Genomic DNA, 27,871 nt, shown 5'->3' with positions numbered 1-27,871 from the left:
GCATGCTCTATATTAATTTCCCCCATGTAGGATTCAAAAGCAATTGGCCCTCCCCTTTAGCAGTTATTAGGATATATAAATGGTTTTTTTAATGGTTTATTACACTATAATGTAGTTGCAGGCAGATACAAGGCTGCTGTATAAACTTAGTAACTGAAAATGTAGGCAAACACAGTAATCATTTAAAATGTCTTATATGAGATTTTATAATTAGTGACACTTAACATGTCCTCAAAGATGATTAGAACTACATTATAGTTCAATATGTATTTATTTAATATTTCAGTGCTTATAAATGCTAAATAGTAAATTGTACTTTATTAGCTGTGTGACACCTCTTTGAAATATCCACATAAGAAGTTCATTTAAATGCTTCTTTTGATTTATTTTTTATTTAATCACGTTGCAAATACATTCACATTTAAGGCACGTGAGCCTCGTCAGTGCAAACACAAGGCACACAGGATCAAAGCGTTCATTTCATATGGTACCAGGTACAATTTCCCCTTTCTCACAATTACAAAATCCTCAACATATCTCAAAAGTATCACAGCCCTTTTTCCATCTTTCTGTTTAAAAAGGCTCAATATTTTTTTTTACTAATAACACAGTGTAAAATATTGTAATAAACAAACATCAGGATTGAAAAATTAAAATGGTGTTAAGTCTTTAAATCTGAGGCACAAATAGGAGAAATAATCCAACACATCATGATGTCCAATTAAAAAGGCCTTTGTGTCAGAACTCAAGTACTGCTGAATAGATATAAAAGTACGAGTTACAAATATTCAGAAAAGAGCTTTACCGTGCATAGGTAATATTGCAAAGCGTTTGAATTGAAGGTCTTTACGATAAAAATGAAGATAAAGCCAGCAGCAAAAGGACTGGAAACAGCAAGCCTGGCTCTGTGCAAAGGTAACCAAATAAATGTAGCATGACCATTCAAGTTTAAAATTGTTTGTTTAATTTATACACAAACTGACTTGTCAAAACGACAAATAGTAGTTTTATTTATTGTTTTCAGTTGGTCTATTTCCTTCCAAGCAAAATTCAGGGACTCAAGAAACAGTCAACATTGTACAACATTTTACCAACATTCCTTGGTAAAGTTGCAATTTATTATTTCTACCCAGTTTCTATCTGAATTAACCAAACAATATGACATTTTGATTGGTGAGCTATAGAGCTGCAGCTAGGTGGATTTTGATTACCTTTGAACAGCACCAGACTAGTTGTGTCCCCTATTTCCAAATGTCTTTATTGTGCTAAGTGAGTTTACCATCTGCTTTTTATGGACAGACGGACATATGAGTGGCATCAATCTTCTCATTTCCTACTCCTAACATATCAAACTATTCCCTTAGAGATGATTGAATACATGACATCCACAGTGTACAAGTGAATATTTGGTTATGTGTCATTTGAACAAACATTTTAGTTTGGCATTTGAACCTTGAATAATGGTAAAAATCATCAAAAAGCGTTTTATTCAGTTCATACGTAGAGATGCAGAACAAGAAGGACTGACTGACTGTAGATCTGCACTATATGAACTGGGTAAGGAGTTATCTTAAAATAACATATAGTAAACTTAATGTGAGATGTATGAGCACAGCTCGAGAAAACAGACGGAACATTTTCATAGCACACATTTTGGCATGCCATTGTAAGAGAAACACAGGTGTTAGGAATACATTTAAAAAGGAAACATTTGGGAAATATGCTAATTTGCTTTATTGTGGAGGGTCTGTACAAAAAAACCCTTGTAGTTGTGCAAGCACTATTTATATTACTTTAAGGACAATTTCTTCCTTCTTCCCAACCAAGAAATAGGCACTGGCACTTCGGTCTTAGAAAGATGTTCTAAGTATTGAGCTTTAGAGGTAACGGTAGATCCAGGCTAGCTGTTTCCCAGCCTTTATGCAAAACTAAGCTTACCACCTGCTAACTGTAGCTTTATTATTTATCTAGCCCATGACTTCAAAGGATATTCAGAATTTTTCAGCAAGAAAGCTAATTTCCCAAAAAACATTTCCTTTAACAATGGCTTTTTTCTATTCAATTGTCCCAGTAAACCATGACGGAGTGACAGTGCACAATACCAGGACCCTGAAACTGAAGCAGCTAAATAGAATCCAGCCATCCTTCCTTTTTATTATTAACACCAGTGCTTTTCCTACGGAGACATGTCACAACACAAGAAACATGGTCATTAAAAAGCCCAATCCAGCCATCATACTTGTGGTATAATTTGGTCAGATAAACCAACCCGTCTTCCACTGAGGGCATGAAGCAGCTTTGACAGAGCGCTGACTCTGCTTTACTTGACGTCCCGGCAGCTGTTGCCCTGACAGGACTGGAGCTTTATGAGCCGCTGGTTCATCGCCTGCAGGACGGCCGGGTCCACCGACTTCAAGATGTTCTCCAGCTGGTGGGGGTCTGACGTCAGGTTGTACACTTCTACAAATGACTGGGGACACACAGAGGAACAAGAAAGAGATATTCAGATCCTTTTTAATGAAAGTACAAAAACCACACTGGGCAAATACTTCATTTCCTGCATTCAAAACCTTGAATAAGTAAAAGTATGTAGCGAAATTTATTTTTAGGATGAAAAGTAAAAGCAGTCTTAAAGCAGCATACTATTAGATATGATGTCTCTGGATTAATATAAATGCTGCATTAAAGTGTATGTTGCATTTTACTGTTGTAGGAGCTAAAGGCTAGCTCATTTAAACTCCTTGATATTATGTTCTGTAGCTTAATCTCCAGCAATTCATACTATTTTATAAGATCCTCATATGATTTCTGGCAATGCTCCCTTTTTAGAACTTGTCATGAGATCGGAAAAAATGTAGTTTTTTAATCTTTATGACGATGCATTTTCCAGCTTATGCATAAGGGTTATATATATATATAGTTTATTTAGTTTAAGAAGTAGAAGATAAAGAAACCCTTCCTCTTTCAGTTTATCACAAACTTAAAAATCAACAGATCTGGAGATAGATTTGAACGTGACAGGAAGGGGATACAAAAAAAAGTGTAAAGAAGCATTAAATGAAAATACTCAAATAAAGAACCTCAAATGGTTATTAAGAACAGTCATTGAGTGAATGTCCACCACTATCTGAATGTGTGTCACAGTCTCACGTTACCTCACTGTCTGCGAACTCGCAGTACTGCAGGTCGTGTTCCTTGTTGAGGGTCCTGACACAGGCGTAGGTGTTGTTGTAGGCGTCTTCACACACGCAGTCCGGGAAACATTGCTGAGGAAAATCAAGTGATGAGTCATCGCTGCAGCTTATAATTACTGTCATTATTGTTTTTGGAAGCTGAAACCATACACACTCCTGCCAGCTGCAGAGGGTAGTCATGCAAACTTCTGATACGCAAACATGTGATTTAAACCCAACTTTATTTAGCAAAACAACTGCATAGCTGTTCAGGAACTTTCAGTCATATCACACATGCCTCCCCTGCAGGTGTTTGAGGTGTTTGGTGTTACATTTCCTGTCCTCTGAGCATTTTCAGATCATGAGATGTGTCCGAAAGCTCCAGAAATGCTACTGAATAAACCTTGTGTGAAGATAATCATGCATTTCTGCTGGATAAAAGACTAACAATTAACCAACAATTTGCGTATTGATATCCTATAATTATTCGTTAAACGTTACAGACTTTTCTTGCTGTATATACTCACAGAAAGTCCAGGGCCCAGTTTAGGACAATCGGGGTCAGTTTTTTCATGTCCCTCTCCGGTGTATTCAACAAGGAAAAAGGGGCGTGCAGTGCCATTACGCAACGTTGGGGCCTAACAGGCAGAGAATTATTAGGGGATGTTATTTAAGTTTGAGAAACAAATGACAATTAGAAAAACATTTAAAGAAGAAGCTGACCATCTGAGAGAGGAACGACTGCCCATCCACATTCAGAGTTGTCAGGTTGACACCAGATATGTCCAGAATGGTGGGAGCCAGGTCAATATTCAGCACTGGAGCCTGAAAGAGCCATAAAGAAATGATTAAAAGACAAACTAATACTATGGATTAGCAGATGCAAAGAAAAACATGCGTGTAAATGTGTGTCAGACCTGCAGTGTCTGGTTGGGTTTGATTCCAGGACCGCGGACCATGAGTGGGACCCGGATGTCAAATTCATACAGCTGCCTCTTGTCAATGGGCAAAGAGAACTGACCTGTGAACAGTGGAGATTACTGTGAGGCAGCACACAGACAGGAAGTACAGAGTATGTATCTGAGTACCAGAGAAGGGGCTCTCACCTGTGTGGTATCCGTTATCAGAGGTGTAGATGATGTAGGTGTTGTCCAGTTCCTTTATGCTTTCAAGTTTCTTCACCAGCAGCTCCACCATGTCGTCCACAGATAACAGGGTCTGCCACCTGAAGGAGAGATCATTATTTACATTGTTTAAAGTCTACAGTTTGGTAATGTGCTCTGATATAAAGGATACATATTAAATATAGAATATGTGCACTGTGCAGTGAAATGTATGGTGATATACAAGGTTACGTAGGTTGATGTCCAGAAAATAATTACAATTGAAATAAGAGTACATATAAAATAAATATAAAGGACAACATCTCCATTACAATGTACATACTATGACGTGTTAATTCTTTATTTTTGAAATAACAACCTAAAAGTAATTTCCTTTTCAGTATTTTTGGTCAATGTATTTTTCTTATTGAAAAGTTCAATTATATATGAATGGTTTTGCAGAACAACAAAGTATGTCCCAATCCTTTTCTTTGATTCTAATCAGTGAAAAAACATTCTCAAATGTGAAAAATATTCTGGGAAAAACAAACTAAATAAAGACTTATAGTAAGGAAACTGTGACACCAAATATGACATCATAAATATTAATTTAAACACAACTTTCAGTCTGAATCAGATTTGTCTGGCAGTACCTCTTCCTATACGCATTATCCAGGAAGGTGAGGGAGGTTTTGGGCATGGGGCTGACCGGCTGACGCAGCAGCCAGTGTTTGTCCTGAAGCACAAAGAAACGTATAGATGTGAAAATATTATAACATTAAAAACTGTCATATATATCAACAAATATTTGATCATCTTGAACACACCTTCCCTGGTTTGTCAAAGCTCCCGCCTCGAGGAGCTTTAACGTCGCTGAACTCCTTCTGGTACTGCGGGGCTGCCGTCCAGGGGGAGTGAGGCGCGGGGGGGGAAAGCATCATGAAGAAGGGATGCTGAGGGCTCCTGTCATCCAGGAAGTGAAGCGACCGGTTCGTCTGGATCGAGGAGAAATAAGCAGGGACTGAATACACTACTTATTAAATACACATATGGAGATACTAACACGGAAACAGCCACTTAGTCTGTTATAACCTGGATCAAATATCGGGTAATAAACACTGTTAGTATATAAATTGGAAGAAAATAAACTGGAAGAGGTGAAAACCGGGAGGGTTGATGCTGCATCTGTGAGTCATTACAGGGTCGGCGTCATGGGGGGTCATTCGCGGGCCATGCCCCCCCAAATGAGTCACTGTGCCCCCCAACGCAGGGTGGGCAAGCCTTGCCACTTTGCCGTTTTAAAAAAAAATCATATAAGTGAAAACGTTTCCACTAAAGGTTTTTTTGTGTAAAATACGTCAGAATTAAAGAATACAAATATAAAACACAGCCTGAGCTGTGCTCACTGCTGCTCTCTGATTGGTGTGTTGCTTGACCAATGACCCCCTACCTTTGTTTTGTTATCATTACGTGGCTGTGTGTTTAGATGAAAGCTCGGTGGCGATCTGTTCATCTGTTACACTGATTATACAGTAAAGCCATCGAAAAATAATATGATATACAGTACAGTACAAGTAGCCTACTTCTGGGTCTCTGTGTTTCATTCAAGCTCGGCTCTGTGTGTGTGTGTGCGTGTGCGTGTGCGTGTGTGTGTGTGTGTGTGTGTGTGTGTGTGTGGGGCACGAGCGCATTTTGTGAGTGCGCAAGCGGTAACGTGGAATGTTGATGTTAGCATCTGGTTAGCTAGCTATGCTAACGGATATAACAACCCTGTCTCCTAAAAATTACGTTCCCACAGAACTAAACTGCATTCTCAATTACGTTTAGCTAGAAAAGGTATTTTCTCCAACGTTACGTTTGTTATGAACGTATCTCAAATACGTTTATTTTCTACATATCTTCTAGAAACATATCTTCTCCCACGTTACGTTCGTTATGAACGTATCTTAAATACGTTTATTTTCTACATATCTTCTAGAAACGTATTTTCTCCCACGTTACGTTCGTTATGAACGTATCTTAAATACGTTTATTTTCTACATATCTTTGCCATTTATTGCCTTGCTTATAATAATGATAATAGTCATTTATAAATATCATTTTAGAGCACACATTTGAAATCGAGAATCGGGCTCGATATATGGTTAAATTAAAATCAGTAGGCGAGGCTGTAATTTCGGCAGCTGTTACTCTCATGAGCGAGGCAGAAAATAATAGTTTTAACATGACAAAAAGCTGCTGTGTCGTTTATTGCACCTCAAAGATTAAAACAAATCCAGAGTTACTTGTTTCTGTACTTCCTCTAAGAAGAAAGGACAGTAAAAGAAGAGCTCTGTGGCTTTAGGCTTGATCGCCGTTCAAATGACAGCGTTGGTTTCCCCAAAAGTGGGCGGGGCTGTAAAGTGACGTTTTACTATCATCTATTATTCAAAACCATTCTATTTATTCTAACGTAAATTACATGCCAGTGTTTTATCTTTTTATTTATTTGTTTTTATTTTAAATCGTATAATGTCGGACTTTTTTCCCGTCTGTGAGGAAAATAAATGGGGTTTAGAGCCTCAAAATACTGAAATCTGTATTTTTTAAAAATCTTTTCCTTCTAATTTGTTATTATTTTCTAAATAACACACTGTTATTTACTCAACCATAACACACAATTATCCTTGTTTTTATTTATTCGTTTAATTCTATAATCTTGGGCTTTTTAGCCGTAAATAAAGTCACCGGAAACAGACGGGACATTTCGAGCGATACACACCACAAACCCACTGAACTGATTACCCAAGATCCTCAGCTTGAAGCTCGTTGATTGGATGTTTTAGCCGCAATAAACGCTGGGATATGGTGTTAATAAGTTGTGATATCCGAAAACGAAAAATAAAATAATACCTAATTCAGAGTGTTCTTGCTTTTCTCTTTGGAAGTCATCACATAACGGCATTGTAATACACGGTTCGGCTGCATTAAATATTATACATCTGCCGTAGTTCTTTATTTATAGAGCTCTGATTAGAAGACTTCTAGACAAACATGAGGAACTGCCGCCAAAACTGAATACTTGATGTGGATCATAAATATATCAACAATTAAACAACATCTTCAATTTCTTTTCACAAAATACGTCTCCTTGCAGTATCAATAGTAATTCGGCTGACTTTTATATTTGATCCAATTGGTAGATAATAGGTTATATTTACACCATAACGGTGCACAGCTGATAGAAAAGGACTTGTAGTTTTTAAAGATATTACTGATTTTCTTTGAATATAAGAATGTAAATACTGAATTGAGAGAATAGTCAGGGGATTTGGGTGATGGGAGACACATCTATGGATTCAGAATTTCAATAGCGTACCATTAAATGACGGATATACCTTTCTGTTTGTGATGTTTTACAAATCAGATATTAATGTGTAGACGTAAAACATGTGAAATAATATAGCAATATCCTGTAAAATTATGTAAAAACATGAATAAAACTACACATCTTCAGATGTTATACATACATAAGTGTTCTACACTAATAATACAAAGTTATTATTAGTATGCTGTGTGTACCTTGTGTGCACCGCCTAGTGGTTAAAGCACGTTATTGAATTATTTTTGTTGAATAATGTTATTTGATGAAAACAATATTAAGAGTACATACTTTCATAGGGGGAAAGTAGAAGGTCAATGATAGAAATATAGAATATAAAAAGTCAAGAAGATACTATAAGTGATCTCTACAATAAAACAGTTTAGTGCCGGATGTACAAAGATATTAATAGGAGGATGTGCAAAACAGAAAAACGAATTAACCTTTATTTACACATTAAAGAATACTTTAGGTTAAGGTCTTATTTGAAACAAGAAAAAAGCTTTGGGGGTATCTATCTACCGATGAATATTAAGCCTGACAAAGTACTTAACGTCTAATATATTGCTTTCCTGCAATGTTAACTATGTTGAAGCACTTCTTTTAACTGATATTATACACATTAATTATACTCTTATGTATGTAGATAGAATAAGAAATGTGCAGAATATGACAGTTTAATGGTGGAGGTACACACATATTGATAGATGTCTTGTAATGCGCTGTTGAGGAACCTGCGACCCAAGTTGTGTATATGATCAATAAACCTTAGAAAATCTTGAAATCTTGAAAGGGATGTGCAAAATAGCCATTATACAGTTTTTAATTAACTATTAGTAGAGAATAACGAGTAATGAATATACTTTATAGAGATCTGCAGATAAATGTTTCGTCTTCTCAAGCACCACCTATCAAATATCTCTCCTGATTGTTGGCACTTGACAATCACCTTCCCTGAATTTTACTCCGGTGTAACTAAAGTCTGCTTTAAGGGTTGTTTATATTTCACATCATTAATCAGAATCTGCAAAGTAACTAAACTAAATGTAGTGGAGTAAAAATACCAGGTTAACCTCTGAATTGTAGTGGAGTAGAATTACAAAGTAAGCTGTCGTGTGGGTATATATTAATGCTGCCCATTATGGATATAAGCGATTTTTACCCATTTAGTAATTACATGTTTTAAATGTGTACACATCAATGTGTTTCCTATCGCCTAAACCTCCAGGGCTGTACACAGTTTAATACTGGCAACTTCTAATTTTGGGAAAAACGTCTTTTAAAACTACAATTCCCAGTAGATACGTGCCATAGAAAACATGTTGCGAAACACAATAGCCAGCATGTGTATTTCTCGGGGGGCGTTCGAGTCCAGTTTTGAATAGTCTGCCGTGGTTTCGTTCCATTTCAAAGAGCTTGACGCTCGGCGTAACCTTGGCGCACTACCACTCCAACATCACGGGGTTTGTCAACGGGACTGTAGTCCCAAACGATAGCAGGGGATTATGGGTAGTGTAGTGTCTTCGGCCATCCTAAATCTCGAAATGTCCCGTCTGTTTCTGGTGACTTTATTTACGGCTAAAAAGCCCAAGATTATAGAATTAAACAAATAAATAAAACAAGGATAATTGTGTGTTATTGTTGAGTAAATAACAGTGTGTTATTTAGAAAAGAATAACAAATTAGAAGGAAAAGATTTTTAAAAAATACAGATTTCAGTATTTTGAGGCTCTAAACCCCATTTATTTTCCTCACAGACGTTTATACGATTTAAAATAAAAACAAATAAATAAAAAGATAAAACACTGGCATGTAATTTACGTTAAAATACATAGAATGGTTTTGAATAATAGATGATAGTAAAATCTACGTCACTTTACAGCCCCGCCCACTTTTGGGGAAACCAACGCTGTCATTTGAACGGCGATCAAGCCTGAAGCCACAGAGCTCTTCTTTTACTGTCTTTTCTTCTTAGAGGAAGTACAGAAACACGTAACTCTGGATTTGTTTTAATGTTTGAGGTAAACGACACAGCAGCTTTTTGTCATGTTACAACTATTATTTTCTGCCTCGCTCATGAGAGTAACAGCTGGCGAAATTACAGCCTCGCCTACTGATTTTAATTTAACCATATATCGAGCCTGATTCTCGATTTCAAAGGTGTGCTCTAAAATTATATTTATAAATGACTATTATCATTATTATAAGCAAGACAATAAATGGCAAAGATATGTAGAAAATAAACGTATTTAAGATACGTTCATAAGGAACGTAACGTGGGAGAAAATATGTTTCTAGAAGATATGTAGAAAATAAACGTATTTTAGATACGTTCATAACGAACGTAACATGGGAGTAAATACGTTTCAAGCTAAACGTAATTCAGAATGCAGTTTAGTTCTGTGGGAACGTAATTTTTAGGAGACAGGGTTGGATATAAAGAGCTGTTTCTACACCAAGGTGGAGGACAGTCCTCTCCTGTCAGACTGAGAGGATCGTATAACCTCAGCTCAGTGAGGTAAGGACTCTCTCAGTGTTTAGAATTTAGATAGTTAACTTTAGTGTAGGTTATCTCAGTGGGTCTCAAACGGTTTGGTCACCATTTATGTAAACAAGTATTTGCGAGGAATACCTTTATATGATCATTATAGTTATTAGAGAATGAGAATAAATAAAAAACGGGTATGAAATACTATAGGACAGTAACACAATAATACAGTTTAAAAGGGGAGTGATTAGTAAAATATCCATAAAGAAAAAGTAAATCTGTGTACAGTCTGTTTCATATGGATACTGAGAGATGTAGACTATCCAATCCATAGATAATAATAATAATAATAATAATAATAATAATAATTCCTTACATTTATTATAGCGCTTTTCCAGATGCTCAAAGCGCTTTACAAATACACATTACACATATCATACATGCAATGATCTCCTAATGTTGCTCTCAGAGTGCACCAGATTGATGCATTTAACCTCAATATTTTTCAAATAATCTTCCCGGGGGAGCATGCCCCCAGACCCTCCTAGAGGAGGTTAGGTCCACACCCACCTAAAACATGTTCACATGGATAGGATACTAAATACATTTGCACCCTTTTTATATGGTGGCCTATGTCCTTATATGTTTCTGTTTTGGTGGTCGTGCCACAACCGTGCATGTATGCACAAGTCATAGGTGCGAGACATGGCAAAATCAGCAGGACTTTGTGACACTCAATCAAGCTACACCCCCAGGCTATTTGTACATCCAGAAGCCCCGCTCCCTGGGTCGTGGCGGTGGATTGGCTGTTATCCACCGAGCTGGCATCCTGGTTAAAGAACTCCCAGTACCTACTACCACCTCATTTGAGTGTGTTGTCTTCAAACTGGCTGGGTCTGCTCCGCTCCAAGTTGCCCTCATTTACCGCCGACCTAAAGCTTCCACTATTTTCCTGTCTGAGCTGCCTGAGTTACTCACCTCTCTCTGCTCCATGTCTCCATCAACTCTCCTGCTCGGTGATTTTAACATCCACGTGGACTCGAGTAACTGCACATTCGCTGCTGAATTCCTCTCACTTTTAGACTGCTTCAGCATCAAGCAACATGTCCAGGGCCCCACCCACATCAAAGGCCACACGCTGGATCTGGTGTGCTCTACCGGCTCTCCGCCCCCCGACCTACAGCGCCTCGACCTGTATCTGACCATCACGCCATCCTCTTCACTGTTCCGGTCTCCCTCCCCAGGCAGCATCCTAAACGCACCATTATGTTTAGGAACATTAAGACTGTGAGTGCACCGGCCCTATCCGACCTGATAGCTACCCACATGGCCTCGGGTTCCTCCGACTCCACCGTGGACGGCCTGGTAGCCCACTACAACACTGCCCTATCCCTCAGTCTCAACTCTCTCGCCCCCATTAAAACCCGGACTGTTTCCTTCACCCGCCCTGCCCCCTGGTTCACCACTGAACTCCGCCGTTTGAAGGCCTCTGGTCGCCAGCTGGAGAGGCTCTCCAAAAAAACTGGCCTCACAGTCCACCTCCTGGCCTTTCGTGAGCATATCAAAACGTATAAGGAAGCTCTCTCCCATGCCAAGACTCACTACTACTCCCGTCTCATTGGTGCTCAGCAAAGCAACCCCAGAAGAATGTTCTCCACCATCAACCGCCTACTACGGCCCCCTGATGCCCCCCAGCCCTCAGGGGCTCCCGATCTGTGCTCCAAATTCCTCGACTTCTTCCAGGCGAAAGTCGAGGCCATCCATCAGCAGCTCCTGGTGACTGGCCCTTCCCCCCTACCTGCACCTCAGCCACCTGGTAACGCACCCCAAGCGCCGCGCCTCTCCCACTCCAACCTCTCCTCCCCTGTGGATGCTCTCCAAGTGGCCAAACTGGTCAGCTCGGCCAAGACCTCCACCTGCTCCCTGGACCCCATGCCCACAGCCCTGGTCAAGGACTGCCTACTGCCCTCTGTCCCTACATGGTGGTCATCATCAACGCTTCTCTGGCTCCTGGTATAGTCCCCACCAGCTTCAAAATGGCCTCAGTCACCCCCATACTCAAAAAACCTGGCTTGGACCCCGACGACCTCCAGAACCACCGGCCGATCTCCAACCTTCCCTTCCTCAGCAAAACTCTGGAAAGAGTGGTCGCCGGCCAACTCCATCTGTACATGTCCAACCATGAGCTCTATGAGCCCTTCCAAGCCCTGGAAGCTGCAGCTAATTCAGAACGCTGCTGCTCGAGTCCTCACTAACACTAAGAAAGTGGATCACATCACTCCAGTTCTGAAGTCTTTACACTGGCTTCCTGTGTGTCAAAGAATAGATTTCAAAATACTGCTGCTGGTTTATAAAGCACTGAATGGTTTAGGCCCAAAATACATTTCTGACCTCCTGCTAAATTATGAACCATCCAGATCTCTCAGGTCTTCAGGGACTGGTCAGCTTTCTGTCCCCAGAGTCAGAACTAAACATGGTAAAGCAGCGTTCAGTTATTATGCTCCAAATATCTGGAACAAACTCCCAGAAACCTGCAGGTCCGCTACAACTCTGACTACTTTTAAATCCAGGCTGAAGACTTTTCTTTTTGTCGCTGCTTTTAATTGAACTATTCATATCTTAGACTGCACTGTAACTTTTATCCATGTACTTTTTTCTTTTAATGTTTAATTGACAGCACTGTAACTTTTATCCATGTATTTTTTCTTTTAATGTTTATTTTATTAGCTTTTCTTTTTAATGACTGATTTTAAATGCCATTTTCTTAATCTCTTTCATTTTTTGTAAAGCACTTTGAATTGCCTTGTGTTGAAAAGTGCTATATAAATAAACTTGCCTTGCCTTGCCTTGCCTTGCCTGCTTGCCTTGCCTTGCCTTGCTGCCTCGCCTTGCCTTGCCTTGCCTTGCCTTGGCCTTGCCTTGCCTTGCCTTGCCTTGCCTTGCCTTGCCTTGCCTTGCCTTGCCTTGCCTTGCCTTGCCTTGCCTTGCCTTGCCTTGCCTTGCCTTGCCTTGCCTTGCCTTGCCTTGCCTTGCATTGCCTTGCCTTGCCTTGCCTTGCCTTGCCTTGCCTTGCTTGCCTTGCCTTGCCTTGCCTTGCCTTGCCTTGCCTTGCCTTGCCTTGCCTTGCCTTGCCTTGCCTTGCCTGCCTTGCCTTGCCTTGCCTTGCCTTGCCTTGCCTTGCCTTGCCTTGCCTTGCCTTGCCTGGCCTTGCCCTTGCCTTGCCTTGCCTTGCCTTGCCTGGCTTGCCTTGCCTTGCCTTGCCTTGCCTTGCCTTGCCTTGCCTTGCCTTGCCTTGCCTTGCCTTCCTTGCCTTGCCTTGCCTTGCCTTGCCTTGCCTTGCCTTGCCTGCCTTCCCTGCCTTGCCTTGCTTGCCTTGCCTTGCCTTGCCTTGCCTTGCCTTGCCTTGCCTTGCCTTGCCTTGCCTTGCCTTGCCTTGCCTTGCCTTGCCTTGCCTTGCCTTGCCTTGCCTTGCCTTGCCTTGCCTTGCCTTGCCTTGCCTTGCCTTGCCTTGCCTTGCCTTGCCTTGCCTTGCCTTGCCTTGCCTTGCCTTGCCTTGCCTTGCCTTGCCTTGCCTTGCCTTGCCTGCCTTGCCTTGCCTTGCCTTGCCTTGCCTTGCCTTGCCTTGCCTCTTGCCTTGCCTTGCCTTGCCTTGCCTTGCCTTGCCTTGCCTTGCCTTGCCTTGCCTTGCCTGCCTTGCCTTGCCTTGCCTTGCCTTGCCTTGCCTTGCCTTGCCTTGCCTTGCCTTGCCTTGCCTTGCCTTGCCTTGCCTTGCCTTGCCTTGCCTTGCCTTGCCTTGCCTTGCTTGCCTTGCCTTGCCTTGCCTTGCCTTGCCTTGCCTTGCCTTGCCTTGCCTTGCCTTGCCTTGCCTTGCCTTGCCTTGCCTTGCCTTGCCTTGCCTTGCCTTGCCTTGCCTTGCCTTGCCTTGCCTTGCCTTGCCTTGCCTTGCCTTGCCTTGCCTTGCCTTGCCTTGCCTTCCAATCCGGCTTCAGACAGCAACACAGCACTGAGACCGCCCTCATCAAGATCACCAACGATCTCCTCATTGCTGCTGACTCTGGCCGCCTCAGCATCCTCATCCTCCTGGACCTCTCTGCAGCATTTGACAACATCTCTCACAACATCCTCCTCACCCGCCTCTCAGACCTCCTAGGTGTCACTGGCACAGCGCTGTCCTGGTTGACAACCTACCTCCACAACAGGAAACAGTTTGTCTCCATCAATGGCTCAAACTCACCCCCGGCCCCAGTCCACCACGGTGTACCCCAGGGCTCTGTGCTTGGCCCCCTCCTGTTCACCATTTACATGCTCCCCCTCGGCCAGATCATCCGACATCATGGACACAATTTCCACTGCTATGCTGATGATACCCAACTGTATCTCAGCACCACTCCATCCTCCCAGCTCCCCCCTCAGTCTCTCATCAACTGCCTGCATGACATCAAAACATGGATGTCTTCCAACTATCTTAAGCTGAACAGCAATAAAACAGAGCTCATGGTTGTGGCACCCAAGGCCCTGCTCCAGAAGGTTGGTGACTTCGTCCTCGAGGTCGACGGCTGCTCCATCTCCCCATCTCCTGAAGCCCGCAACCTGGGTGCCATCCTCGACTCCACCCTTTCCCACGTCAAATCTGTGACCAAATCGGCCTTTTACCACCTGAGGAACATTGCCAGACTCCGACCGTCACTCTCGGAGTCGGTTGCCGAAACCCTAGTGCATGCGTTTGTCACCACCCGCTTGGACTACTGCAATGGTGTCCTGTTCGGGGTTCCCAACAAAACCCTGGACAGGCTCCAGTATGTCCAAAACTGTGCTGCTAGGGTACTCACGCACACAAAGCCGTGGCAGCACATCACTCCCACCCTCATCCACCTACACTGGTTGCCGGTCAAGTCCCGCATATCCTACAAAGTCCTCCTCCTTACCTACAAGTCCCTCCATGCCCTTGCCCCCCAGTACATATCGGACATCCTTCACCCACATGCCCCACCCCGGAACCTGCGGTCCTCAGACTCTGGCCTGCTTACCACCCCCTGCACCAAACTGCGAACCTTCGGGGACAGAGCCTTCAGTATGGCAGCCCCCACCCTCTGGAACGCTCTCCCTGCGGAGATTCGCAACATCCCCACACTTGACGCCTTCAAAAGGGCCCTCAAGTCCCATCTGTTTGCCAAGGCTTTCGGCCCCTAAATCGATCTGTTGTTTTGTCTGTCTGACTTTTGTTTTGTTATGTTTGTTTTTGCCCTATTACTTGTAAAGCGACCTTGGGTCCCTTGAAAGGCGCTATATAAATCCAAGCTATTATTATTATTATCAAATTTAGCAGTGATTCTATGTCAGCCACAGCTTGTCACAAAAAATCTGACTGATAGTGTATTTAACGAACTTAAACTAGCTTTATTAAATGGCAGGTCTATGGCAGGTAAAACGTTTTTAATCAATGATTTTATCACTGAGCACAATCTCGATTTTATGTTTTCAATGGAAACTTGGATTGAACAAAATAACAGTGCAGCTGTTCTTATCAAATCAACACCTACCAACTTCAGTTTTATGAGTCAGGAAAGAATGCATAAGAAAGGAGATGGAGTTGCTATTTTGTTCAACGATTCCCTTCAATGCAGCAAGACATCTTATGGGAACTTTGCTTCTTTTGAATATGTTCAGCTGAAATGCTCCTCTCGAGCTCTGTTCCTAAATATCTATAGACCACCCAAATACTGTGCAAGCTTTTTTGATGACTTTACTGAACTGCTGTCTATAGTGTGTATTGACTTTGACCGTCTAGTCATTGTTGGTGATTTTAACATCCATGTTGACAACCCCCAGGACAGAGGGGCTAAAGAACTGTTTTGTGTTCTTGATAGCTATGGACTGACTCAGCATGTGATGGAGCCCACGCACAATAAGGGGCACACTCTGGACTTAATTATCTCAAAGGGTCTGAATATCTCTAAGATTGTGGTGACTGATGTTGCACTCTCTGATCATTCCTGTGTTTTCTTTGAGAGCTCCATTTCTGTTCACAAAAATGTTCAAAAAGAGGTAACCACAAAGCGATATTTAACTGAAAATAAGAGGGAAATGTTTACTCAGAATTTCTCTTCCACATCTCAGTAAATGAGCTAGTAGATCATTTTAATTCAAAAGTTAAAAATGTTATAGATGCCATTGCTCCAATTAAGATAAAGGAAGTGACTGGCAAGAAAATATCTCCATGGAGAAAGGCCATGACCGTGAAAACAGAAAAAAGAGAATGTCGAAAAGCTGAACGCAGGTGGAGAAAAACAAATCTCCAGGTTCATTTTGAAATCTATAAAGAGAGACTTGGCTTTTAGAATTTGGAATTGAAAAATGCACGACAATCGTTCTTCTCTGACATCATTGCCAAAAACAGAAATAACGCACATGCCTTGTTTGCTACCGTTGACAGACTAACAAACCGCCCAGTGTCAGTAGCCTCTGAATTTCTATCCACCAGGGCCTGCAATGAATTTGCCTCCTTCATCACTGACAAGTGCCTCTGTATCAGGTACAGCAAATGTGTTGTCCCTGTGTCCACTTAAAATCAATTCAAACACCATGACACAATTCCATCAGATTAATGATAAAAACCTAGAGGACATTATTCAACTTCTAAGATCCTCCTCCTGCTGCCTTGATATTATTCCTACAGGATTTTTCCAAAATGTTTTTCATAGCATGGCCTCCGATCTACTTCATATAGTAAACAAATCTCTTCACTCAGGTATTTTTCCACAGGCCCTAAAAACGGCAGTCATTAAACCGCTCTTTCTAATCTAGATGCTTCAGTAATGAACAATTTACAGGCCCATATCAAACCTACCATTTCTAGGTAAAACCATTGAAAAAGTAGTTTTTCAACAGTTGAGTAATTTCTTGCATTTAAATAACTGTTTGGATGTGTTCCAGTCAGGCTTTCGTCCAAACCACAGCACTGAGACTGCTCTTGTAAAGATCTTCAATGACATCCACTTAAACACAGACAGTGGCAGAACTTCAGTGTTAGTATTATTAGGTCTCAGTGCTGCGTTTGACACTGTTGACCACAACATATTAGACCGACTGGAAAACTGGGTGGGACTTTCGGCAACAGTTCTTAATTGGTTTTAATCCTACTTAAAGTGGACCTATCATGCTATATTTGAAAAATATATTGTAGGGCCATACCTATATAAAACATGTCTGTGAAGTTTTTTTTTTCAAAATACCAAACAGATCACCCATTGTAGCCATGCCATTTTGGGTCCTTAGCTTGAAATAAATAAATAAGAGGAGGCGGAGCTAATGCCTGATCAGAATTCTACCGGAGATAAAGTTAAATTCGGTTGTGATAAAACGCCATCCTGTTTAAACCACGTCAAGTAGGGCTGTGCAATTAATCGTATTTTAATCGCGATTACGATTATGGTTTGCGACGATTATGAAAACAGCATAATTGACTAAATACGATTATTTTTGCTGGGTGCCCTTTCGCCCCTCCCTAAAAGCCCACTCGGCCACGTGGGAGTGACATGTGTTGTGAGTGTTCAGCGCGAGCGAAGATGTCAGATCAAGAGCAGCAACTCGTTAAAAAGAAGGGTACAACTATTTCCACTATTTGGAAGTACTTTGGCTTTCAGGAGTCCGACGTGGAGCAAAACAAAGTACAGTGCAGGATTTGTTACCAGGTTGTGTTGGCACCACACGCTAACACAACCAATCTCTTTAATCAGCTGAAATACAACCACAAAGTGCAATACGACCGGGCAGTAATACAACAAAAAGCAGATGCCCGCTCGACTTCATCCACCACATCATCACAGTCATCGATTCTGGACGCATTGTACAGAGCAACGGCCTACGCGACGAGCTCGCAGAGACACAGAGATATTACAGGTGCCATTACATTTCACATCGCTAAAGATATTGTGCCCAGTTAGCACTGTTAGCAACCAGGGCTTTAAGCAACTTGTCAACACGTTGGACAAGCGTTACGCGATGCCGTCTCGGTATTATTTCAGCAGGTCTGCGCTGCCTGCGCTATATGACAAATGCCGTGGGGAAGTTGAGAGAGATGTGGCTTCAGCTGACTACTTTGCTACCACAACAGACCTATGGTCTAGCCCAGGGGTGCCCAACCAGTCGATCGTGAGATGTGTCTAAAAATAGAACAACAATATTCTGTTTTATCGTTAATGTCCTGTAACATAATCTTCCTGTGCCAGAATAATGCACTTGAACGCATCAAAGCTTTGTGATTGGCCGGCGTCACCCCATGTGTCGGGGCGTGGCTGAGGGTCTTCAGTACAGGTGGCAATATCGTCACCTGCCTGCGCTCATCTCTGAAACCAGACCATGTAAACAGGCTGGTGTTTCTTGCGAACAATCTTTAAGAGATGACATGAGCAGCCCTACCAGCATTTGCCATGGTGGCCTAAACATTTTTATTTGGTCTTAAATTGTAGTTCAGTTGTAGTTATTTCCTGTTACTTCTGGACCATGACGGTTGGCCAGCCTTCAACGTTTAACTGAGTGGAATATGTTGAATATGTTTTACCAAAAATGTTGGCTATATGTTAAGGAGTTTTCAGTAGGTTGTGACAGTGCACTGCAACATGTTTGATTTCATTTATTTTGGTCTAATTTATTTTTATTTATCATATTAATAATATATGTTTAGTATGGTTTTGGAAGTGCGCTCCAACATATTTGATCTTGTTTATTGGTAAAATATTATTTGTTTTAAAGTTCAATAAATGGTCAATGAATAATCGTGATATCAATTATTGACCCAAATAATCGTGATTATGATTTTTGCCATAATCGCACAGCCCTAACGTCAAGGATTATTTCTGAAATAGTATGGAGCTCAAATGCTTTTTCTCTTGAAGGTTTATCACAAGGTGAGTTCTTTTTGTATTTCCTGCTTTTTAAACACATGTGCTCTTCAGTACAGGTTAGCTCTGAGTGTTAGCGAGGCTTGCTAATGTAAACAAAGACGTCAGGCATTGTTTCTGATAGCAACTTTCTGTGGGTCCGCCGACATCACCTCGGATGGAAATCTGTATCCGCTCGTACACCCGTTTTTAAAAGATTTGGGTACAGAGGAAAAAAGAGGGTTTTATTTTCTGACGCTGTGTGAGTTCCCAGACGCACCGGGGACACATATTTATGTATAAAATACATCACAAAGTGCATTTTGCATGATAGGTCCCCTTTAAAGGACAGAAACAACTTTGTTTCTATCCTTTAAAGGACAGAAACAACTTTGTTTCTATAGGTAAATACACATCTGAGTTGACAAATATGACATGTGGGGTACCTCAAGGCTCCATCTTGGGGCCTCTTCTCTTTAACATCTACATGCTACCACTGGCTCAGATAATGAAAAACAACAAAATAAGTTACCATAGCTATGCGGATGACACACACATTTACCTAACCATTTCACCAGGAGACTATGCTCCAATTCAAACACTGAGTAAGTGCATTGAACAAATCAATGACTGGATGTATCAGAACTTTCTCCAATTAAACAAAGATAAAACTGAGGTAATGGTTTTTGGAGCCAAGTCAGAACGTATAAAAGTTAGCGCTGAGCTTCAGTCTGCAATGTTCAAAACAACAGATAAAGCCAGAAATCTAGGTGTAGTCATGGACTCTGACCTGAGTTTCAACAGTCACATTAAAACAGTTACTAAATCAGCCTACTATCACCTAAAGAACATATCTAGGATTAAAAGACTAATGTCACAGCAGGATTTGGAAAAACTTGTCCATGCTTTTATCTTCAGTAGACTCGATTACTGTAATGGTGTCTTTAAAGGTCAAATATATTAGAAAGCTGCTGCTGATTCAGAACGCCGCTGATTCAGAAGTCCTCACTAACACTAAGAAAGTGGATCACATCACTCCTGTTCTCAAGTCTTTACACTGGCTTCCTGTGTGTCAAATAATTACTTTAAAAATACTGCTGCTGGTTTATAAAGCATAGAATGGTTTTGGCCCAAAATACATTTCTGACCTCCTGCTAAATTATGAACCATCCAGATCTCTCAGGTCTTCAGGGACTGGTCAGCTTTCTGTCCCCAGAGTCAGAACTAAACATGGTAAAGCAGCGTTCAGTTATTATGCTCCAAATATCTGGAACAAACTCCCAGAAACCTGCAGGTCCGATGCAACTCTTACTACTTTTAGATCAAGGCTGAAGACTTTTCTTTTTGCCGCTGCTTTTAATTGATATATTCATATCTTAAACTGCACTGTAACTTTTATTATCTTTGCTTTTTAATGAGTGTTTTTAAATGTCATTTTATATCATTGCTTTTAAATGAGTATTTCTAGATATCATTTTATAATATGTTTCTTAATGCTCTTAATGTCTTTCATTTTTGTAAAGCACTTTGAATTGCCTTGTGTTGAAAGGGGCTATATAAATAAACTTGCCTTGCCTTATTAACTTAACTGACTTATAAAACTCGTTGTCACTGATTAGATGGTTAGTTTTCTTCATGATTTGGAGCCGATTTATTTATTTTTAGCTCATGATCAGGAATTGTATAGAATAGTCTTTAAAAGAGCCTGTGACAGCATCCCAACAACTGTTGTGCAATGAAATATTGGGCTACTAGTAATCTCGAACCGTCAGTTTAAAAAAGAAAAAGCGATACCGTTCCGTTAAATATCAATAATTTCGAACATCGCGGGGAAATTCCTTCGACTCATTTTGAAGTTTTGGGGGAAGCCGGAAGTGACATCAATGCGGGAACGCTTCACTGTGCGGCGAGAGAGCCAAACACGGACAAAGTGTGTTGTCATGCGTAGAAATGGTGAATTACTGAGTTTAGGCACGTTAATAACGTTTTAATGAAGTTGACTACAGTATATTCATATTTGTCAGTGCTTTCATGTCAATTTGGCGAACATAAACATAAATGATCGTGGTGAAGATGATGATTACATTAGGATTAAAAATCGGTAGTGAGAGCTGCTGAATTTCCTCCCGTCGGATATGATATAAAAACAAATCGATTATTTTTGTAGTTGTAAACTCAAGTGGATGAAACTACATGTATTAGTGCTTTCATGTAAATTCTGCGAACATATGATAGATTAAATGATCGGGAGAATGATGATTACAAATCGTTTGTTTCTGCATTTCCTGATGAGAAAACAAACCGATGCTTTTTGTAGTTGTAGTACACCAACATGGATTAAACGTGTGTTTTTTTACCACAATGTTGGGGAAATTAATGGATAAAATGCACGGATTATTATTATTATTATTCCCACTCCGATCGGGACACTAGGTCCACCGTTTCCCCGCAGCGAGGCTCCCCCCGTTGACAGTTTACGTGGGCTGGGTGCAGTGGCGGACTGGCCATCGGGACGAATCCCGATGGGCCGGTACCGAAGTGGGCCGGTCGGATAAGTCACTAGCACATCCCCCATAGGCGGCGCGTGAGGCTCAGGTTTGGGAAGGCTAAATAACTTGTTTTACCTGACGCTGCCTGCCTCCGGCGTCTATAGAAAAGAGATCAACTCAGTGTGCGGAGTTTAAATCTCTCAAGTCATATTACAGGATAAAGGAAATACAGTTTAAACTGCCGTAGGCCTATGCAGAGAAGACGCCGACGTGTCGCACTTATCATTCATATTACATCATCAATCAGATCATCGATCATATAATATCATAATATATCATATCTTTCCTTATCTGAGTCAGCTTCTCCAGCCGTATCTGGCTGTGCAACACTTACAGTGTCACATACTGTATGCAGAAGTATTATTTTAAGCAACACATTATGTTGACGAAACACTCGAGTCAAATGTAGGCTAATTAAAGTCAGATCCATTCGTGTCTTAGACGTGAACGCGCTCTCAGCTGGTGAGAGAAACCCTGGCTTGATTTACCGAGTTGATAACCAGCATCGTAGGACCGCTTAGCGAGACCTCGTTTGTTAGTTTGTTGTTGTTGTTAGTTTGTTTGTTACTCAAACATATCCAGGGTCTGTTGAACTGGCTTCGTAGTGCAGGGCACAGGTGGCTAGCAGCGCTAATGTCAAAGACACAGACATTGCATTATATTTGTATTTTACCAGGATGCAGTGACACAAATATTTACATATTTACATTTACTACCTACAGCACCCGCCGCCCCTGACATCCCCCACTCCCCCCGTTGACAATTTACTAGCGGTACCGAAGTGGGCCGGTCGAGAGTCCCGGGATGATTTTTAGTCCCATTCCACCACTGGCTACATGACCGTATGATCGCCCATATTGACGCACCTAATTCCTAAACTTCTAACAGATACAACATAAACCGATCCTTCAGCCTCATATGAGCTCTCAGACAGGTTCAAAATTAAACTGTCATCGCTGTCATCGCTTGCTGCTGTGTGCACCATCGTGCGTTTACATGCAGATGCTGGGATCCTGAACGGTGCAGCTGGAGCGCTGTGCCCGCAATGACGTCACACATAATTTGGCGGGACTTGAAGAATCCCCGAGCAGATCCAGGATATGGTCAACATTGAAGGGCAGATTAATGGTTATCAAAGTACAAATATCCAAAATCAGTTCAGTAACGGTTTTCAAGGGGACAATATTTACTCAAATTGATGGGTTTGGATGATGGGGGAAACTCGTGTCACAGGCTCTTTAAGTCGTGCTCAAATCCCATACGAAACACGAAGATATTGATCAATTTCCTCTTCAGTGTAATTGGTTTATGCCAAAATTACCTCCTGTTTTCTTCTTCTTTTAGATACAGCATAAAATGGGACAACCAAAAACCTAATGCCACAAAACGCTTAGGAATATAAATGAGTCTTGCTTTCACCGAACAAACGAATCAATCTGTTGCCGAGAAGTCCCCAAACGTTATGGAAGTGTGATACTCAAAGGCGTACCATGAACTTAAGAACAAACAATAGAACAGCAAGTGACAAGGGAAGTACAGCTCCTCGTAAACTATATTTACAGCAGAATAGGTCAACAGCTGCAGAAAACTCATCTGTCACCTGATGTGGGTGACAAGCAGCAGCATGACACCACGAAACAAGACGACATGCATTTGAAGGAAAACAACCAAAGCCAAACATCTTCAATCAACCACTAAATACTTAAATGACGTTAAATAAAACATTTTTAAAATGATATTAGCTTGTTTTTCAGTACACAATCTAGTTGTTGATGATTAACCTTCAACACTGCTGACTGGCAGACACTCTTTAGACACATGTTGTATTTATGAGACATCAGCTGATTCAGACAGTTTTTAGGTGAACACTCTTTTTTTTCTTCCTATAAATCTTTACATAATTGTCCCTATAGATGTCTCAATGCATGAAAAAGTGCTGATCACAGACCGGGTTCATGCACAAGTCATTGCACTCAGTACTTACGATCAGGTCGGTGAAGTAGTCCTTTTCATAACTGTCTGCATGCTTTTCCTCTTTGCCGTTGACTGACAGTGTGTAGTTGTAGTACTGCGAGTTCCCCACCTGTAAACATATAGCAATGCATGTGACAACAGAAGTACTCGGACATACAGTAATTGTGTGTGTGTGTGTGTGTGTGTGTGTGTGTGTGTGTGTGTGTGTGTGTGTGTGTGTGTGTGTGTGTGTGTGTGTGTGTGTGTGTGTGACTCACCAATGCATGCCACTGGTCCCAGCCCAGTGGAACATGACCAACCTCTCCTTCGTCTTTTTTACCATACTGATGGCAGAAAAAAAAAAACAGTTAAATAAGCCACAGATATTAGAAAGTGTGTAACAAGAGTTCAAAGCAACACTTTGGTAGAGCATGATGTGTGGCAAATATTATCATCGTCATCGTCAAGCATAATTATGTCCAAAAGTCATGATCTTTGTTTTTGTTTAAGTAACGCATGCGTTTTCTTTACTATCTTTTAAAATAAAATGTTCTAGACACACTCATGAACATGTTCAGATTTGAAAGGTAAGAAAAGTTGTATTATACTGACTTTTTCTAAGGAATTGTATATTCCTTGTCTATGGATTACCCTGTCCACTCCAGACTGAATTATATCAACCATTATGGGATTGCTAGCTATGAAATGTTGTACCGACACTCATGTCCCCCTGAGGAAGAATTGTAATGACTTGGAAAACCATTAATTTGTATTTTTGACTTTTCTGTTTTTGTGTGGAATTTGTCCAATACTTTTAATGTTCAACATTAAACATGCTAAACATCTGCTTGGTAGCATTATTCCTATGGCTTTAGTCTGTGTAATTTGGTTAAAATTATCTTTTAAAAACGGGAAACATTTATATAACATGTTTATAACTTTTGAATATATTTGGGTCAAGTTTAAATAATTTTCAAGCAGTCAAGCTTTAGCACAGCTTCTTCTTGAATCATAAAACCACCATATATACTAAACACAGAACAGCTTATCAAGTTTACACGTGGTCAAACCTGGTTGAGATATTTCCCAGCGAAGAACGTCTGGTACTTCTGCTTGTTGAGGTAGACTGGGAAGGCCGTGGACTCGGGGCCTTTCTGCCACTGAATGCTGGAGCAGTTCCCTGACAGTGAGTTGTTCCTCACCTCGTGGTTGTGGGGGTACTGACCGGTCAGAATGCTGCTCCTGCTGGGGCAGCACAGCGGCGTGACGGTGAACTTCAGCGGAGAAGAAGGAAGCGAGAGCGGTGACGAAGGAAGAAGAAGGAGAAGAAGGGGAAACGGAGGGGAGGGGAAAGGTGACAAAAGAGAAGCATGACCGGGGAGAGAAGGATGTGTTCAGTTTCCACATTTTAAAACATGTGAAATCAAAGGGGACTGAAAAAAGGATGCAGGCCCTTTAGTACAAAATGTTCTCCAAGTATGCATCGAAGAAAAAGTACTAAAATATAATATAAAATATCCTGTGATATTTGACTGATATTAGAAAAAAATTGTGATGCATTAATGTCAGAGCAGTATTTTAGTATTTCAGCTACTCAAGTTGGAGCTAGTTTTAGTACTTTACCTTCAGTTAGCTAGCTTACATAGGGGTCGTGGACCTGCAAAGGGTCAGCAGATTAACTTGAGGGGTCATAATATTTTTTTAAAGGACAATAAACTCATTTATTTTCAGATTTATGAGTAATATATGCTTCTTTGTGAAATATTGGATACTTGTACATCTTTGGGCCTCACCAGATGACGTATTTTAGAGGGGAAATGACTTAACTGACAACTCATCTGTTTATGTAATGACATCTGAGCATGCCAAGTAAGAACAGTTGGTTTAACCTGTAGCAATGTATTAAATTCTACAAGCATATATTGTGGTTTTGGTGTAAAATCTGGCATAAAATGGAAATATTCAAGTATAAGTATTTAAGAACTGCACTAAAGTACAGTACTGCAGTAAATGCATTCATTTACTTTCCACCACTGGGTAAATGTAGAAGACGTACTCACAGCATTCACAAATGTTGCTCCTGCTTCTCCTATTAAGGCTTTAGTTTTCTTCATGGGGGTCTGCAGAACGGAAACAAATCAGATTCAGAATTAGACAAGTGACATGACTCCTACCATTTCATAAGAGCATACATTTGATCTAAAAAGTAATACAGTTAGTTGGTGATCATTCTAATCGAGAAAAATGCCAATCACAGTTTCCCAGAACACAAAATGAATCATATAAGAAAAAGAAAGGCGGCAAAATCCTCAAAAGTTAGCAGCTGGAATCAGAAAAGGTATTGTCATTCAATATTCATGAAAAAGCGACCCAAATCATAATTTAGCGATCGTTTCAGCCCTAATAGGCGTGATCTATACATTTTCAGCCATCGGAAAACTAAATGCAGTGTTTCCTGTGCATTCTCGCCAACGCTTTCAATGAAAGTAGCTAGCACTTGGAAAGTCCCTAAAAAGGCACAATATGATATCATCTTCAACATTATTAATTTGCCAAAAGCTAAGTGGTTGTGTCCGTTAATTGAAAACGATGCAAGAGAAGAGACCACATGGAGTTGGTAGAAGAACTGTGAACTGTGGTTCTGTGGGCTCTGAGAAAAGGGATTAGGTTTTTGCACCTCTAGAAACGCTAGAGGTGGGAGGAGTTGAAAAGTGATCTATTGCCACTTTAAGAAGAGTAGCACAGAGCAGCTAGCATTGCTCTGGACTCTAGTCTACTCACTGTGCAACAGTGTGGGGGTGGCAGTGTTTCACCTTGTGAGTCTGCATGTGTTTCATCATGACCATCATGCTCCTCCGAAATCAACTGCTACCACAGAAGCAGTTTTGAGTACTTTAAGAGGTGTTTATATTCTGTCTGTCTGTTCATGGAATGACTATGTCACAGAGTTAGTGTCAACACCTTGCAAGATGCACTCATCAAACTCTACAGATGTCAAGTTGAGATTAAAATGAAAGCCAAGTTTGAAGATGGGAGTTGTTCGTACAAGGGCACCACAAATAAAGGGGTAGGGGGGTAGAGGGGGGTAGAGGGGGGTAGAGGGGAATTCCCCCCCCCCTCTCCTTTACAACCCTGGCCCCATTTTGGCATTGCTGCTGACCATCACAACATGGTATCTAGTTACCTTTTAGTTTAAAATGTACTTGTACCTGTATTTGCAAGTTTGTAGCTCTAGTCCCTGCTCTGTTTGGGGTGCTTATATTCTTCGTGTGTATCCAACAAGTTGTGTACTACCTTGCAATTCATTAATCGTATGTCTCTCAACTATGTTAATAATGGACTTTCAGGAGTAAAAAGAGCTTCCTGCATTACAGCTGACAGCACAGCAGATGAGAGGGCAGTAGACTTTCACAACCAAGCTTCAAAGGACTGTATCTGAATTATACGAACAATTAGGCGATAAAAACACCATAAAGCATGATAAGATGACTCCAAATTCAATGCTAGCTTACTATAAACTCACTTACAGGTGTGTATTTATTGGTAGGAGCTTGCATCAGAAGTTACTATACCGTTCCTTTATGATCAAGTTATGAAAACATGTGATTTTTTTTAAGCGGGTCAACTCACCATCCCCCCAATATGAACATCCTGATCGTCGGCGAGGATGAGGATGATGTTGCTCGGTTTGTCGATCTGTGCAGAGCACCGGACGCAGCAGGTGAGCAGCACCGTGAGGAGGGTGGCCGCAGCAGGGAGTCCTCTCCGCCGGGGTCCTGTCGCTCCTGGTCCGCTCCTCAAAGCTGCCATTTGGCCACAGCAGCACCGGGCCTTGGCTACGCACACTCACACACGCCGGTGTTGAGCTGGAGCTCGGTTTCGTTTCCTGGTCAGGGGGAGGGTGTGTGTGTTGTTGGCTGAGTGTGTGCAGGCTGGCAGTTTGAGGAAGTGGAGTCGAGTTCTTGGTGGTCATATGATCACACTTATAAGGGGAGGAGTAAAGACCGAGAACACATTGTACAGCATGGAATGTATACTACTTATAAACTACAAACTTCCTTATTAACTTTTGCTTTTTACTAACTCTGAGGCATGCTTTATTACTATCGGCACAATAATCCCATTTAATGACATACATAGATGTTTGTTGTATTTATTATTAATTATTATTTTTAATATCAGACATTGTATCATTTTAAAATCAAGTTCAAAATAATTGTTTTTAAAACGTTGTTAATCATAATAATATTATATTGCATTATATGATATTGTATTAAATCTTATATAGAAAACATATTTATTAAAATATTTCCAAATGTATTAAATTAAACTTTATTAAACTTAATTAAGTAAGCTCTTAATACA

The 27,871-nt window shown here is 41.0% G+C and overlaps 1 protein-coding gene across 1 annotated transcript; it reads right to left on the bottom strand.

Annotated features, from left to right (window-relative positions):
* Positions 1-364: 364 nt before the first annotated feature.
* gnsb (glucosamine (N-acetyl)-6-sulfatase (Sanfilippo disease IIID), b) lies at positions 365-27,462 on the bottom strand. The gene is made up of 13 exons (XM_034224091.1): positions 27,137-27,462; positions 25,567-25,626; positions 24,577-24,780; positions 23,785-23,850; positions 23,538-23,636; positions 5,104-5,271; positions 4,930-5,012; positions 4,280-4,398; positions 4,091-4,194; positions 3,897-3,998; positions 3,701-3,811; positions 3,156-3,266; positions 365-2,470 (listed from the first exon to the last, which is right to left on the bottom strand). The coding sequence occupies exons 1-13, from the start codon at positions 27,314-27,316 to the stop codon at positions 2,321-2,323; spliced, it is 1,557 nt and encodes a 518-aa protein (XP_034079982.1). The 5' UTR covers positions 27,317-27,462; the 3' UTR covers positions 365-2,320.
* Positions 27,463-27,871: the final 409 nt, after the last annotated feature.

The sequence above is a fragment of the Gymnodraco acuticeps genome, unplaced genomic scaffold (genome assembly GCF_902827175.1).
Source record: "Gymnodraco acuticeps unplaced genomic scaffold, fGymAcu1.1, whole genome shotgun sequence".
In the NCBI taxonomy this organism is placed as follows: Eukaryota; Metazoa; Chordata; class Actinopteri; order Perciformes; family Bathydraconidae; genus Gymnodraco; species Gymnodraco acuticeps.
This window is presented reverse-complemented; position numbering and strand designations above follow the sequence as displayed.